This window comes from Cynocephalus volans, chromosome 5 (genome assembly GCF_027409185.1).
Source record: "Cynocephalus volans isolate mCynVol1 chromosome 5, mCynVol1.pri, whole genome shotgun sequence".
Taxonomy (NCBI): Eukaryota; Metazoa; Chordata; class Mammalia; order Dermoptera; family Cynocephalidae; genus Cynocephalus; species Cynocephalus volans.
This window is the reverse complement of record NC_084464.1, coordinates 68,524,278-68,542,539: the sequence shown is the minus strand read 5'-3', so window position 1 is coordinate 68,542,539 and position 18,262 is coordinate 68,524,278. Positions and strand designations below refer to the sequence as shown.

Below are 18,262 nucleotides of genomic sequence, written 5' to 3'. Positions count from 1 at the left end.
GCCTTCATGAATGGATTAATCCATTTATGGATTAATGGGCTAATGGGTTAATGGATGAGTAAGTTATCACAGGAGTGGCACTGGTGGCTTTATAAGGAAAGTAAACGTGCACGTTAACCCATGCACTTTTACCCCCTTGCCATGTGATTCCCTGTGCCATATGGGACTCTGCTGAGAGTCCCCACCAAGAAGAACACCCTCACCACATGTGTCCCCTTGACTTCGGACTCCCCAGCCTCCTAAACTGTAAGAAAAAAATTCCATTTTATTATAAATCACCCAGTCTCAAATATTCTATTATAAGCAACAGAAAACGGACTAACACATAGGGGAAACTTTAACCAGAAAATCAGTTTGTGCACACCAGAGCTAACAGAAATATAGAGGGGTGGGAATGAGGATAGGTAAACCTACATATTCCAGATTAATTCCACCAACGTGACATATTAAGATGTGTGGACAAGATGCCCCCCACAAACACAAGCACACCACATGTACATTGAAATGAGAGTAAAAGTATGACAACAATAAAAGTCTATATACAAACTGACCTAAAACAAGTCTCTTTTTTTTTTTTCTTTTTTTTGTGACCAGTAAGGGAATCATAACCCTTGGCTTGGTGTCGCCGTGCTCAGCCAGGGAGCGCACCGGCCATTTCTATATAGGATCCAAACCTGCAGCTTCAGGTCTCCCAGCGCCGCACTCTCCTGAGTGAGCCACAGGGTCGGCCCTAAAACAAGTCTCTTGATGCCATTAAAGAGAAAGAGAGAGAGAGAGAGAGATTATTGCCAGCCCACCAGCATGTTGGTGCACAGACATCAGACCATAGATAGGATTTTGGGTTTGTCTGAAAACAGGGGCTGTATTATGTAGGGAGGTGTAATAGATTTTCTTAATTAAGGTTATCTTAATATGACTATTGTATTAGTCCACTTCTGTTGCTTATAACAAAATACCTTAAACTGGGTGATTTATAAGAAAACAAAATTTATTGCTTACAGTTTCAGAGGCTGGAAGTCTAAAGTCCAGGGAACAAATTGGGTGAAGGTATTCTTTGGTGGTGACTTCAGTGATGGCAGGGTATTGCATCATGAAATGCATGGTCCTACAGTCTAATCACCTCTTCAAGGCCTGACCTTTCAATTACCATAATGGAATTTCCCACCCTCTTAAAACTGTCACAATGGGGTCAAGTTTTGGGGGGACACTCAATCAAAGGCACTCAAGATGTCAACATGAAATTGTGCTCATTGCTTAAAGCCTGGGATGATAAAGAGTTACCCACCTATGAAAATGGCAGCAGAAACTTATGCCAACTGCATGAAGAAAGTACCAAGAAAGATTTTAATCCAGGCAGGGGTTAGATTGGAGGAAAAGACACCTGTGTTAGATTGAAACCCCGGTCCCATGGCCAAAGCAAGTGGGGATCCATGTGTTATATGAACCTTAGGCCATTAAAATTTGTGTAAATTTAACCAGGACCATTGATATCCCAAGATGTCTTAATCCATTCAGGCTGCTATAACAATATATGTTAGACTGGATAATTTACAAACAACAGGAATTTATTGCTCATCGTTCTAGTGACTGGAAAGTCTGACATAAATGCACCAGCAGATCTAATGTCTAGTGAGGGCTTGACTAGTGGGCTCCTTCATAGATGGTGCCTTCTGGCTGTGGCAGAAGGGGTGAATAAGCTTCTTAGGCATCTTTATAAGGGCACTAATCTCACCAATGAGGACAAGGCCCTCATGACCTAATCTTCTCCCAAAGACTACCTCTTAATACCATCACATTGGGGGTTATGTTTCCACCTATGAATTTTGGGAGGACACAACATTCAGACCATAAGCACAAGAGTTCATACATAAGCAAATATTAAACTACTCTGTAAGATATTTACAAAATCCGTCTGAGTCTCACTTTCTCTAAATCTCTCTCTCTCTTTTTCTCTGTCTCACACACACAAGCTCATTTTAAGTAATTAAAGAAATAAAATATGTAATCAAAGTCATAATTTAAAAAAATATTAGAAAAGTGATTCTAAAAATGAAGCTCAAAAATTAGTGGGGATGTTAAATAGCAAAATTGACATATTTGAACATAAATAATTAACTGGATAATCTAAGAAAATCTTTTAGGATGTACCTCAGAGAAACAGAAATGTTGAAACTATGACAAAATGTTTAGAGTCCTGGCACATATAAGAAGAATATTTAGCTTATATCTGATAGGGATTGTAGAAGGAGGATAAAAAGCATATCAGAAAACATAATGACTAGGAAGTTATGATAAAGATAGAAAGACATAAGTGCATATTTTAGAAAACAAAAAACTGAAAATTATTTACCCAAGTATTCATCTCAAGAAGATAGAAAATAAAGTTAATATAAATAAAGTGGGAGGTAAAAAAATAATTTATGACCGGAAATGAACCTAATAAAATAAAAGAAACAATAGGAAGCATCAATAATACCAAATGGAAATTTTTTGGACAAAAACTGTCAAAAAAACAGATCTCTAGTAATACAGTTAAAACCAGTATACAATATTATGAAAGAAAATAGTACGTAAGTTTAGATGGAGTTATTGCAAGAACTGTGAAGGGTCTGCATTTTACTGCATTTATTTCACATGTTAGGCTGCCAGTGAAATGGAGGATGGAAAAAATACATGACTCCCTTGGGTCAGAGACAAAGGTCTTTATTATTCCTGGCACAGCAAGAGGAATCAGCATTGGCCCATTTTCATCAGTTCCCTTTGTCCTCAAGTCTCAAGAGGTGACAGGAAAGGGACCATATGGATGACTGCACATGCAGTGGGTTGCATTACAGGAGGGTAACCCTGAGCTGAAGGCTCCCAAAATGTGAGGATAAGGGGAAGAACATATGATTTTTTTAAAAAAATCTATTTGTTGTAATTATACTGATCATATAGTAAAAAAATTGTTATTTTAAGATTATGAAGTGGTTAATTTGACATAAAACAAGTGTCTGTATATGTAACATTCTAGTTTCCCATCACTGCACAACTAATTTCCACAAATGTAGTGGCTTAAAACAACACACATTTGTCTCACAGTTTCTGTGGGTTAGAGGTCCAAACATAGCTTAAATGGAACATAGCTTATTAATTAATTCATGTTTGGTTAGAGATTATGTTTAAGCCCCTTGTGTCAGTGAAGATTCAGCTTCGTACTGGCAGGTCTGTGTGTGGATTGGGGAATACTTTCCAGTCTGCCACATGTTCTGCTCTGACTGCTCCTGAATGGGTGCAGGTAGCACATGTTCACAGCATTCCCAACCCTAAATCGACTGTGAGCAACTGTGAGAGTGGGGGTGCAGGAAAAGCATCAGACAAAATCCAACACCCTTTCGTGATAAAACAAAAACAAAAACAAATGATCAAAAAAGCCCAGAACTAGAAAGGAGTACCCTCAGTCTAACAAAGGGCATCTATGAAAAACCAACAATTTATATCACAATGATGAAAGACTGGCGCCTTTCTCCCTAAGATCAGGAATAAGACAAAAATGTCAACTTTTACCATTTCTATTTAGCCTTGTACTGGATGTTCTAACTGGGGCAATTTGGCAAGAAAAAAGTAAAAAGCATAGAAAGAATAATGTTCTGGTGTTTTAAGGTGACTATAGCTAATAATAGTGTATTGTATATTTCAAAATAGCTATAAAAGAGGATCTTGAACGGTATCACTACAAAGAAATGATAAATGTTTATGTGATGGATGTGCTAACTACCTGGTGGGGATCATTATACAGTATATTTGTGTACTGAAACAACACACTGTACCCTATCAACATGTACAGTTAAAAAAAGCAAATTAAAAAATTTTAAAAAGAAATAAAAGGCATTAGATTAGAAAGGAAGAAATGAAATAATTTGTTTGCAGATGACATGATCTTGTATATAGAAAATTCAAAGAAATCCACTAAAAATGCTATTAGAACTAATAAAATTCTAACCAATTTGCAGAACACTAGATTACTATACAAAAAACAATTGTATTTCTATATGAAAGCAATGAATATTCCAAAAATTAAATTAAGAAAACTATTTCATTTACAGTAATAGCAACAATATGAATAAAGCTCCTAGAAATAAATTTAACAAAAGAAGTATAAGCCTTGTGCATTAAAAACTAAAAAAAATTGTTTAAAGAAATTGAAAATGATCTAAATAAATGTTCATATACTTGAATATGAACATTGTTAAGAACATAGTTTCATTGCAATATCTATCAAAATCCCAGCTGTCTTTTTTTCCAGAAATTAGCAAGCTGATTATAAAATTCATATGGAAATAGCCAAAACAATCTTGAAAATTAAGAACAAATTTGGAGAACTCAAACTGTCAATTTCACAACACACTGGAAAGCTATAATAATCAAGACATTAAGTATTAGCTTAAAGATAGGAATAAAGACCAATGAAATAGAATTGAGATTCCAGAAATATGCTCTTATATCTATGGTCAACTGATTTTTGACAAGACCATTCAATAGGGAAAGAATAGTCTTTTCAAGAAATGGTACTGGGACAATTGGATATCCACATGTAAAACAATAAAGTTGGAGCCCTATCTCACACCATACACCAAATTTAACTCAAAATGGATCAGAAATCTTAATATGAGTTAAAACTGTAAGATTCTTGTAAGGAAACAGGAGTAAATTTGAGTCAGACAGTGGTTTTTTAGATATGACACCCAAAGCACAAGAAACAAAAAAAGAAGTTAAATTATATTGCAGTTAAAAATGTTTGCGCTGCAAATAATGAGCATGAGGAAGATGGAAATGACAGCCATAAAGAAAATGAAAAGAATGAAAGAAAATATCTGCATATCATATATCTCATTAGGGTCTTGGAGCCAGAATATGTAAATAACTCTCATAATTCAATAATAAAAAGACAACCCACTTAGAAATGGGCATATAATCTGCTCAGACATTCTCCTAGGAAGATATACAAATGGTCAATAAACACATGAAAAGATGCTCAACATCATTATCCATCAGGAAATTGCAAGTCATAACCACAATGCCACAATGGGATACCACTTCATATCCACTAGGATGATTATAATCAAAGAGACAGACAACACCAAAGTGTTGGCAAGGATCTGGAGAAATTGGAGTCATCATGCATTACAGGTGGGAATGTAAAGTGGTGCACCCACTGTGGAAAACTATTTGGCTGTTCCTCAAAATGTTAAGTTTAAAATTAGTTAGCATGTAACCCAGCAATTTCAATCCTGAATATATCCCCCCTAAATTAAAACATTCACTAACACAAAAATTTGTACATGAATTTTCATAGCAGGGTTATTCATAATAGCCAAAATGTGAACAAAACTCAAATATCCATAAACTGTTGAATGTATAAACAAAATAGGGTATAGCTATACAATGGAACATTATTAAGCAATAAAAAGAAATAAAGTACCAAAACATAAATGAACCTGAAAGACACAATGCTAGGTGAAATAAGTCATTAAAGACCACATAATATATGGCCCCATTTATATGGAATGTGCAGACTAGGCAAATCTATAGAAACAGAAAGAGAATTACTTGTTGTTTAGGCCTGGGTATGGGATAGGGAGTAACTACGAAGTATAGGGTTTCTTTTACAGAGAACTTTAAAGTTCTAAAATTAGATTTTGACAATGGTTGTACTGTAGAATCCTGTGAATATACTGAAAAAATTGAATTGTACATTTTTAATTGGTGAATTTTATGATACGTAAATAATATCTCAATAAACATATTTGAAATATTCAAACAATAGCTGAGATTTCCTGAAGGGAGCATATCATATAATAAGGATTCAGTAGCCATAGCAATTTCAAATTAATCAGCTGAGCTCTTAAGACAGTCTTTGGTTTAAACAGAGTCCATTGCCTTAAAAGGGTAATGAACTAGTAGAAGATTTAAAAGCTTAGTATTGCGTGTTTTTGTTTGGCGTATAAGAAACTTACTTTCAAATATGTTGTACCTTTAATATTTTCTATTACCACTAAGTGGGTATTACAAAAAACTTGAAAGTTGGATTCCCCCCTTCTTCTCTAAAAGATCCATATCAGTTTCAGTTAAGGAGTTCAGAAAAGCAGATAAGAATACTACCTGCAGTTGTAAAAAAACCTGAGTAGTCTCTGCTCACAGTCTGCAATCCTTTAACAGATTGATAGTTATTGTAGGAGATAATAAAAAATAACTTTTTTTATTTACTCCACTATTGAATTAATATCTAACCTTGGGAAATTAAGGCAAATCTTTTTATAATGGTTGAAACTACCCGTTGTTGTTTTTTATAAATTTTTAGAATTTTTTAAATAATTATTGGATATCCTATCCATGTGGTATAAAATAAAATGCTAAAAAAATGTAATAGTTGATCTTAAGCAGCCTAAACCTTGGAAAAACTAGATACCATCAAGGAAACAGAAACCCAATTAGCTATGTAAATATGTTTATGGAAATAAATACGTATTTAGAATGTAAACTCCGGAGAGCTTCATTCCTCTCTGTATCCTCACTGCCTGGAGCAGTATTCGGCACATCGTGTACGCTCAGTAAGCTCTCCTTGATGGAAGAATATGTCCTCATCACACAAAAGCACATATATTTATTTCATGGCATTGTGTAGACATAGAAAAAAGTCCTCTGAACAACATCTCTAATTTGCACATGTAAACATAGCTTACAAGAGATTTATGTTATGTGACATTTAAATAAAAGATTTACTTTAGAAAGTCAAGGTTTTATCTGATGCCTATAATGAAAAATGTGATGACTCTGTTATGGTTTAGTTAAGGAAATTTAAGATTCTAAAATATAAGAATGCCGTTGATATTAAGTCATTATTTTCATGACTATTTGAAAGGTCAAGAGATATCTGTTAAGTATTTAGAATTGTGTAGCCACATGTCACTGTACTGAGTACTCAGAAGATGTTTAGGGCGCTCTACACAGAATGAAAAACATTTAAAACATGGCCAAAGCCTCTTTAGTTGTCTCTCTGTGAAAGGAAAATATGATTAACACATACAAAACTGCTGAAGCATAGTAAAGAATTATTTATAGCAGAATGAATAGTACACGAATTGTATATATGTTTACATTGTTAAAATTCATGTTGAATTGTTTTTATCAGCATATTCTCAAGTTCCTGTACCATTTCTGTAAAACATGAACCATTCTGTAAAAATATAATATGATTTTAACATAGACAACGTTATTTGGTAACTACTGAAGCAAATTTTGATTAAGCACAGGTTATATCAACACATTTCAAAAGACCCACCCACATTTAAAAATCAGCAAAGACAAACTGTAGATAATAGCAAAGCCCAAAATAAATCTCTACTATTATTAAAATATATGTATATATTCACTTAGTATAAATGGATTCTTATTCTCCATCTGTGTATGCTTTCTTCAAATTCAAGTATTTCCCTCTGAAGAGAGCAATGCCACGTGGGATTTTTGAATCTTATGGCAAGCAAGAGTAATTGCTTTTTATATTTTTGGTAGGTCTTTCTCTTTAAACTCTTTCAGTTTATATATGTATTGACCTTTACTGTTTTATTTTATAGTGTTACTTAAATTCTGAGATTAAATATATTGTAATGGTGGATATTTTATCTCAGAATCATCATTCTCCCTAATTGCCAAATCCAATGAATTGTTTCAGTTTTTCTTAAATTCTAGGCTACCTCTATTGACAGCCTCCACTAACAGATTGGTTCCTGATTGCTCTACCTCTTTGTGTACTCCTTCCATTCCTCACACTGCAGTCAGCAAGATGCTTTTAAAGTCAACGTTAATCATGCCACAGTCCACTTCCACCACCCTCAGCCCATGGCCTCATTCAAACCCTTCAGTTGAACTACCTCACTTTTACTTAAAGACCCAAATTCTCAATGGTCAATAAGTACCTGAATATTTTCTCTGTATCTCCCCTTCAGCCCCATTCCTCACCCCTCCAAAGTGAATTTCTCTCCATTTACCAAACTTGTCATGCTCTTGGGGTTTTCTCATGTTGTTCTTTCTGCCATGAAAGTCTCTTCGGAGCCCTTCTCTCCTGCTCCTGCCCCAACTTCCCATACATCGCATCTCAGCTTAAATTAGGTTTCCTGCTGACTCCAGTTATTTATTCCTCTGCAATCCTAAACTTTTCCTACCACAGTACTTGGCACATAATTGTTATTTGATAAATATTTGTAGATTAATTAATTTATAACAAAATTTTTCTTCTCCTATTTTTCTGATTTTTTGCTATTGCTCCAGAAATTAGTTCTTTGTCCTTCCTTATTCTCTATTCTAAATATGTGTCCCTCAAGTTTCTCTCCTGGGCTTTCCTTACTTATATCTCTCCCTCAGCAATTGCATGACTTTAAGTAGCAATGTTAAGTAGAAAATTATTGGATGTATATTTTTATGTTAAATCTCTCTCTCAGTGTCTACCCATATATGGCTATTAGGTTTCTCCATTTTGAGGGCAATGGAGAAACCTAATAACCTCAAATTAAATGTTCCAAATTTCCTTCCAGACCTTTTGTTCCTGTATTCCAAAATTTTGTTAATGGCATGTTATCTTTTCATTTGTGTATAAAATATATGTTAATTACTATTTCATCCTAACCCCCATTCAACAAGTTGCCTAGTCTTACTGAAGGTACCACCTCAGCCTCTCATTTCGTCTCCTTTTTTCTTGTGGCCATTCCACCGTTCTAGTTCATGCTCCCATTATCATTCATCAAGTTTACACCAAACAACTTCTAACAGGCTCCCCCATCTTTACTTCTTCCCTGATCCACTGCCTGTTTCCCAAATGTGTCTCCTCTTTTGGAGTTTCTCTATGTCCCTGCCTTTTTCCATGCCCAGCTTTGGCCTCCCTGTTCAATACTCAGCAAAGAAAACGTCCTAACTTTCCCATATGGAAACCACTTCTTCCCTTGAGTTCTCATAGCACTTAATCTGTACTTCTTTTAGGCACTATTGGTTTCTTGTTTATATTATAATAGTTTATTTTCCCTCAATGGAGTTGTAAGTTTCCTGAAAGAAGTGCTTGTCTGGTTCACCTTGTATTCTCCCTACGTTTCACAAGTTGTACGTGCTAGACAAATGTCATTAGTAAGTGACTGCATTGATTCCATCCTTGATTTTATATAAATATGTTTATTGAATAAAATTCAGTTTATAGTATTATATTGATATTCACTTAGTAGTGTTTATTCTAAAACATTCTACTTTCCTTCCCTATCTTCTTGAAAACTCATAGTTATCTACTTTGTTAAATGGGAAGTGGTTGGTTTTCTTTGGTAGAGACCCTAAATTCCAAATGAAATAATTTAATTCTACAGGCATAGATTGATAATGTTTGCAATAAAATAAAACTCTGTTCAATTCTGTTCTAGTCAAATAAAGCTATATTGCCTTGCTCACCAGTGTTCTTTGATGGTTGCTAAGGTGAGTCCGTGAATCGTTGTCATTTCCTATTTATACAAGAAGAATATTTTTTGATCTGCAACTATGGTCTCTCTTTGTGCAGTCTGCCCAAAATTGCTTTACTTTGTTTTTATAGCAACAAACACAAGGGTAGAGTACTAAGGGTTAATTTAATGTTGATTTCTCAAAGCACAGACAGTAACTCTATGAATTCCGACTCATCAAGGAGGGGATTTATCCCCAAATCAGGAAGTGTATAGACAGGAAAATAGGGTTCACATATTATAAGTTGTGAGGACAAGAGGAATTTGAGGGCCAGGAAAGAAGAGAATTCAAATCCAGTTGCGGTATATGAAAGAGAGAGAATGAGATAAGGCAAGCAGCGGAGACTGGCCTTTCAGGGATTCTTCACAGGAGGCCCCAGTGAGCAACTCTGACTTCTCATCACAAAGCAGATGGAGGCTCAGTGCCCACAAAAAGTGAAATAAGGGCAGGTATTTGCCTACCCTATTTGAGAATGGACAGAGTTGCTGGAATTAGTTTATAAACATGACCAGAAAAATGCTATATGCAAAATAAATAAATAAAAGACATGTTTTATACAAGAATTGATGAATTATTTTTAATCATGAGGAAAGGGTAAAATGATAGACTACAGATAAGACATTTTGGGATATTCTATGCTTAGAAAATGAGCTGGTAAATTTTGAGATATATATACTCCATATTACTAAAATTTATTTTCACGTAAGTTTATTTTGTTGAAAAGATATTCTTTTTAAATTTCTTTACCTTGATCAACCAAATGCCATAAACAGATATTCTTAATTTTAATAAAACTTTTATTTTACAATTAGAATATTTTTTTCATGTTTTAAAAATTAAGTACTATTTATTTATATTTTCTTCTAGAAATTCTCAAGTTTTGCCTTTTACACCTGTGTATAAATCATCTAGAATTTAGTTCTTTTTTGTTATTATATGGGAAGTAATTTCATTTTTTTTTTCTTACTATGGATAGCCAATTATGTTATGTATTAATTCCTCCTTTCCTTAGTATGTTAGTTTCCTATTGCTACTGCAACAATTACCACTAGCCTAAACTTAGTGGCTTAAAACAAAACAAATTTATTATTTTACAGGTATGGAGGTCAGAAATGGTTCTTATGAGGCTAAAATCAAGGCGTCTGCAAGGTGGCATTTCTTCCAGAGGCTCTGGAGTGGAATCTGTTCCTTGACTTTTCCAGCTAACAGGAGCTGCCTATGTTCTTTGGCTCATAGCCTTCTTCCATCTTCAAAGCCAGCAATTATGTGCTCTGACTCTGTTTCTGTCTCACATCCTTTTCCTGTCTCTGCTGTCCCCCTCTTTCACTTATAAGAACATTGGGCATAGCTGGATAATCCAGGACAATCTATACAGCTCTAATTTACTCACATCTGAAAAGTCCCTTTTGCAGAGTCACATATTTACAAATTCTTGGTATTAGGATGTGGACATCTTTAGGAGACCATCATTCTGCCCATCTCACTCAATGATCTGTAATGCTACCTGTATTCACATCATTTTCACATACACAGGAATCTATTTTTTGATTCTGGATTCCATTTCTCTGCTTGTCTGTCTGTGCCCCAGGACTGCATGTATCACACTATCATAATTACTGAAGTTTACAATGAATCTTGGTATGTGGTAGGAATAGCCCTCAACTTATTTTCTTGCATCTGAATGTTTCGGTTATTCTTTGACTTTCACTTTTTCAAACAAATTTTACAGCCAGTTCATAAATTGAACCAAACCCTATTGTGATTATAATTAAAACTGCACTGGATCTATAGATGAAACAACTCTATCACTCCAGATGTTTCCTTCATTTCACTTCTCAGCCAGTCCAGCTCCAGCCTTCTCCTCTCAAAAGGCAATCACTCATGGAATTCTAACACCGTAAATTATTTTTACCAGTAGAATTTTGTGATAATGGAATCTATCCTGATGGACTCTTTTATATCTGTCTTCTTTCACCTAAGGGTCTATGAGATCCATCCACATTGTTGTGTCAATCAGTATCCAATTCCTTTCTACTTATGTATAAACTTGTTTGTCCATTCTCCTAGGATGGGCATTGGTCTATTTTTAGTTTAATGATGATGGTGAATAAAATGTAATAACTTCCTTGGGCAAGTTGTTTTGTGAGCGTATGTTTTTATTTCCTTTGGATAAATACTTAGAAGTAGAATTGCTGGGTTAGTAGAGCTCTATATTAAACTTTATTAATAACCACCCATCTTCTTTCAGTACTAGATATATCAAGTTAAGCTGCCAGTAGTGATTGCTCCAGTAATTCCACATCTTTGTCAACATTTGGCATTAGTCATCCTTAAGTTTTAGCCATTTTAGGGTGTGCGCATGTGTGTGTGTTTTACTATTGTGTTAACTGAGTTCTTTATAGATTTTAGGTACCAGTTATTTTTCAAATGTGTGTATAAACAGTATTTTCTCCCAGTCTGTGGCTTGTTTACTCAGTTTTTAATGGGTTTTTAGATTAGCAGGGTGTTTTTGTGAGTGCTGTTTTCTTCCTAATTAAGTCATCTTTTTCTAGTCTAAGTTTGCAAGGATATTTTTGTATACTTTCTTCCTAGAACTTTTATATTTTTAGCTTTTACATTTAGATTTATGATTGATCTCAAAATAAGGGTTTTCTAAGTATGAGGTAGAACATAGAAGACTTTTTGTGTTTCTTAAATTAAAGCTCCTTGGATTTTTTAAATTAATCAATGAATTATAGGATGAGTGATAATCTTGGTCACTTGTTTTGGTAATGTTCCTTTTAATAGCTGCCATGCGTACTCTGATAACTGCTCTTAGTTCACCTGTTTTTATCCACATTTCAGGATGAATAAATAAACTGTATGGATGCCTGAAATTTTCCATTTAAACAAACCATTTTGAATATATGTTTTATCTGTAGTGTTTTTAAACTTTTATTTGTTCACATCTTTGATTTGCTAATTTTAAGAAAAACTTTTTAACATAGAGAATGTAAGATTGAAGAATAATTGAGTTCCTTTATTCTCAATCATGAAAATAAGAATAGAACATTATGGGCACAGGCAATGTTTAACAAATGTGAATACTAAATTTTATTTTAAAAATCAATTTGAAATATTAACTTTTGAAATTTTGAAGGTCCATAGACATGTTAAATTCACTGTTTATTTCAATAATTTAGTTGGATAGAAAAAGCCTTTAGAAATTTTGTAAACCCTTTTGATTATCCCTAATTTCTTTCCTTAATGAGTTTTTTATTTGGTTATATAAGTAAATGGTATATTCAACATTGATTTTGGCATTCCTTTAGGAAGAGATGTCCCTTTTAAAATGGCTCATAGATTAGAAGTCTGAAATGGTTGTGGATATGTGTATATGTGTATATGTGTGTGTGTGTGTGTCTATGGCATAACTCTCATCTCAATGATAAAGTCTGAAAAATTCATAACCCATCAATTAGTCTTGGTGCAAATCATTCCTTTACTCTACCTTAAAATGGACATTCTATTGATTTTGTTTTCTAGTTCAATTTTGTGGGGAAATTGCTTGGACCAAGAGGAAACTCTTTGAAGAGGCTACAGGAAGAAACAGGTGCTAAAATGTCTATCCTGGGCAAAGGATCAATGAGAGATAAAGCAAAGGTACTGAACGTTAAATTTGATATTTAACACATAAGGAGGTTACCTGTAACACTGATGGCCAAATTTACAAGCACACCTGAACTGCCTTCCACCATTTCCTATGATTTTTACCTTCTGCAATTACCCTGTTGCACTCTCTGATGTCTCCTCTATCTTCATAAATATCAATTATTGATACCCTTTCTTTTTTAGAACATATATTTTTTATTTTCATTTTCTTTAGTCCTTTGCGTAGGTCGCTATCATATCTTTTTACTTTGTCTGTGTCCTCTGTAGGATGTTTCTTTTTGTGTTCATTTTCTTTAATTCCCTGGCTGGATCCCTTTTCTTTTTTCAATCATATTAATCACATCTATCATATCATTCTCTTATCTCTCTGTGCTATTTCACTTTGATCCTCTTACTGAAGTTATTTCAAATACTTGTCTACAAGTCTAAGAGAATCTTGCTCATTTCTTCAAATTAAACAACTCACCTGACCCCTGAAAGAACAATAAACTAAGAAATATATGAAGTTTGATGTTTGAAATGATTTATTTCACAGCTGTACTACATCATTTCCTATTTTATAAAGTGATAGTGATTTTCTGTGTGTTAGAATTCAATGTCTGGGAGAAATAACTATTTGTAGAGATTTTTTCATAAAGGATTTTTGAAAATTCATTGGGAAAGGGTGGATACATATAGTAGTATCATTTGACCAGGACATACTTTTATGATTTGATATGTTATGTTATCGTGGAAAATAAAATGTTCAAACATTTATTTCTGTCTATGAGAATACTTAGAAAATTGCTCAGCTGTTCGGTTTTTGAACTATTAATGAGACATCTTAAGCAAAGGAATTAATAATGAGAAATGTCACTGAACTAGTGTATATATTAAGCATAAAATATTTTATCTTTATTGTGGGTGCTTTTTTAGATTGGCTCAATAGTCAACTCTAGAAAGCTGTAAAAGAGATCATTCTTACTAGCCTTTTCTTTGAGGTAACTTTTGGTTACTATATACTGTGTATAATTTCTGAAATGACTACATTCTTGCCAATCCTCCTGCCCCTAGTTTCTCTGACTACATTTAGGAGAAATATTACAAATATATAAGAGGGGGTAGTACCAGCATCTAGTCATGAGATAAGCTTTTCCCCCCTGCCACAAACCAGTTTAGATTTTCTTTTTATTTGTGGAGAAATTGAAACATAATAATCTATGCCTGTATTTTCATATATTCCTTAATATTGTTTTTATTGTATATTCTCTAAATATCTCATAGTCTTGCACCATGCATTTCATACTGTGTGATTTTATGTTCTTAAACATTCTCTAAAATTTAGGTCAGGCATCGTCGCCCCAGCACGGCTTCCCTGAACTCCTACAATAGACTAAGACCTCTTTTATCACTTAACATATTTTACTGAATTATCTGTTTGTCTCATTAAACTGTAAGCTTCCACAGGCTGGAGAAATGTGTTAGTCATCTTTGCATACCTGGAACGTCCATGTAGTCTCTCCATATCTTTTAAAACACATGGGTGTATTTTTTCATTTACATATATTAGGACATTTTTCCTGTTCATAAAGTTTTAAATTGGATTTCTTTTTCCCTGTGAGCATGTTAGTTACCAGTATAAGTATTTGAAAATCCAATAGGAAACAAATTTTCTTCTATTAAGTTTCCATTAGGTTTAATTTACTGATATTAGCTGTTACTTAAAATCCTGTTTCTTGATACTTTTTGGGTGACCCATCATGTTTAGCTATGCTTTGAGTGTTTTTATTGTTCCCTACAAAATTAAATAGAAAATATTTAATGATTATGAGAATAATAATAATAATGGTTGCACTATAAAATACAGTTTTTAGAATCTAGATAAGGCCTTAACTGTCAACAGTATTGGACACACAGCTGAAATAAAACCGTAGGCATGGACAGGAAAAATTCACTTTAATAAACACTTGATTAATAAAACAAATCCTTGGTGAGCATTGATTACTATGCCACTATTTTGCCCCTCTGCAACATGATCTGAACAGGAAGGAAGATTTTATATGATTTTACTTTTTCTAACAAGTAAATAAAACTCATGATTCTGCAATGAAAGTGTGTACAGCCACACAAACAGGCATATTTTTATGCATTAATTGAAGAGGTATTTATTGAACATTTTTTTGTTCATTTTTTGACATTTATTGTCATTCATAGTTCTAGTTTATAGTAATGAATACAGGTTTTTCCCCTCTTGGAATTTACATTCCAGTGGGAAAGACAGACAATAAGTAAATGATTAAATTTAATACTTTCAGGCTTTGATAATTGTTATGGATTAAAATAAAAACAGGAGAAGGGAAAAGAGGTTAATAGTGGTGGAGCAATGTTTTGATACAGTGATCAAGTAGAATCCTGGATAATGAGAAGGAACCAAGCACAAAAAGATCAGAAATCAGAGCGAATGCCAAGTGTGGAGGCTCCAAGGGAGAACTTGTACATCTATCTATAGCCATGTCCGTCTATGTCTATAACTTTTATGAAAAGCACATCCATATCTCTGTTTAGTAACTGTACTTACGCCCCTTTGGCTACCACCTGATTTCTTAGCTCACCTTTATAGTAAAACTCACCGAAAACTTATTTCAAAATCACTGGCTTTTCTCCATTCTCTATTGTTCTCCTCAGTTCCCATGACTGGATTCTCTCCTTTCAGACCTCCACGCCCAGGGCATAGTCTACAAACTTCTTTCTTCCCTTCATGATCCCATACCATCTATGTGCTATAAACTTGAAATTTATGTTCAGCTCCCAATCTTTCCCTTAATTTCTTTTTTTTTATAAAAGGTTAGAAATGAGAGCTTTATTAGGAAGACTAAAATGATTGTATATTAACTTAAACAGCTAGACTGTAACATAAAAGATTTGAAAATTCCCTTTCTGATGACCTCCAAGAGATTTGGATTCCATTTATATGCACCTTGTTCTTTCCTCAGACCTGGAAAAGACAAACAACTTATGTTTCAATAAGTGATGATTCTCCCTTTCCCCATGTACAGATAACCTTATGATCCCTCAGACAGTTCCTTCTGGAACAAACTTTCCTCTTCTCCCCCAGCCAGCCCAAGTGGGTTCACCTTTACAGGCTCTAGGACTAGGACAGGAAGTAAGACGTGTGAATATTTCTTAACTTGGAAATTTCTGCATCCTAGATCTATACATTTACTTACTCAACATATCACTGTGGATGTCTAATAGGCATTGAAATGTAGTATCTCTAAACACACCCACGCAAACACACACACACACACACACACACACACACACACAAACACACAAAGACATGTATATATGTTGCCAAAAACCCTCTCCTTGACCAAACTTTAGTTAGGCTCCTCTGAGCCCTTTTCTCAGCTAGGTAAGGCTGTACAGGATTAGCTGTGTTTATTTTAAAGTTTATACCAGCAGGCATTAAGGAGATCAACATGCAACTGCAAATCTGTTTTTCATATTTTATTCAATAATAAATGACTGAAGTATTACAATGTGCTTCTTGTGCACACAGACAAACCCTGGGTCAGCAGTCCCCTGTGTGGTCCCATAGTCAGGTAACTCTGCAGAAAATATTGTTTAATAAACTTGTTTGTTTCACTTTTGTAAGAAATGATAATACAGATTGTTTTTCTATGTTGGGTATGCTGTTAAAGTGATACACAATGTTTATCTTAGACTTCATCTTTACTTCATGATCAAAGGAGATATTTGGGTAGTTACCTAGGTCAGAACAAAATAACTAATGGAAAATATTTATTTCACATCTGCTTTTTTGACATTTTCAAAAAAAGGTAAGGAAGTATTGATCATTTGGATTAGTAGGTGAAAAGAGTGACAAACTAAATAAGTTTGTCATTCATTTTTTTTGTGTGTATCTAATAATACTTCTAAATATTTAGATAGAAACATATGAAGTTGTAATATTTGTTCTCAGATCATTATGAAATTAACTGCATGGTATATAAAATAGTTCCAGTGTTGTGTAGTAAGAAGATTCAACAAGTTTAATATTTTCATTTTGTGTTATTTTATTTTTGGCAGTGATGGGGAAACATTCCTTTTTGTTTAATTATACCTAGCAAACAACTCTGTCAAAAAAGAAAGAAAACAAAAACAAAAATAAAATAAAATGTAGTAATATTCAAGGTAGTGCATTAGCAAAATCCCACTGTATAGTCGTGATTTCTTTCCCATATTGGTCAGATCCCAGAATATATGTACTCACATTCTACCTAAAACCATCCAGGAATGTTTGAACAGAGATAAATTTTAAATTGTAAGGATAAAAGGTATTCTTACAGGAATCTAGAAAGTAAAATATACAGTATGTTTGCAATATTTCAAAATACTTCAGGAAATTAACTAGCAGTTCAGAAAATTCTTTAAATTCAAAGTCCATCATATACCATATGGCCAGCTGGTTCTAAATAACCAAGCAGCTGCCGACTTCACTAGCAGTTGCTTCTGAGCAATCTTTAGGGTAACTTACTGTAGCTTCAGATAGAGTGTTGCTATTTTTAGTGCTGCTGATGGCAGATTGGTGAGGGAGAACAGAGGAAGCATTGGTTCTATAGGCTTATCTTTGAAAAGAGTGAGGAACAAGCCTATCATCCGCAAGAAAAAAAGGTTAGACAGGTTAGAGAAAACCAGACAATGGCTGAACACACCCAGACATGAGAAAACAGGAAAGCATGAAAGCAAATTTCCTGCAGACTTCCCTATCATCCTTAAATGTAAATCACAAATGGCCATGTTGCAAATAAATTATGATGTAATGAAAGTTATTTATAAGCTTGGTTGAAATTATGAAATGTGGCCTTAAAACATGCTAATAAATATGTGTTAAAAGTGAAATGCTGTTTGGTGGAGTTTTGTTTGAAAATGTGTGATAATTATCAAGGCAAGTGTTTCTGTCTTTGATGTGCTAATAATATGCAGTTTCTATTTTATAATATATCTTCTGTATTTGGTGATGGCTACTTTGGTAAATCCCTTCTGATTTCACAGCAAGATTGATTTTCATCAACAATAAAATCAACGGAAAACCTTCAAAGGGATGAGGCTGCCT

The 18,262-nt window shown here is 33.9% G+C and overlaps 1 protein-coding gene and 1 non-coding gene across 2 annotated transcripts in view; one reads left to right on the top strand and one right to left on the bottom strand.

Moving 5' to 3' along the window:
- KHDRBS2 (KH RNA binding domain containing, signal transduction associated 2) overlaps positions 1–18,262 on the top strand; it is a 556,728-nt gene that overhangs the window by 199,263 nt on the left and 339,203 nt on the right. The window contains exon 3 of the mRNA XM_063097985.1: positions 13,039–13,155. Within this exon, the coding sequence (XP_062954055.1) occupies positions 13,039–13,155 (117 nt within the window). The remainder of the gene's footprint in view (positions 1–13,038; positions 13,156–18,262) is intronic.
- LOC134379355 (small nucleolar RNA SNORD22) lies at positions 16,211–16,336 on the bottom strand. The gene has a single exon (XR_010023755.1). It is a non-coding gene; the product is annotated as a small nucleolar RNA SNORD22 (small nucleolar RNA).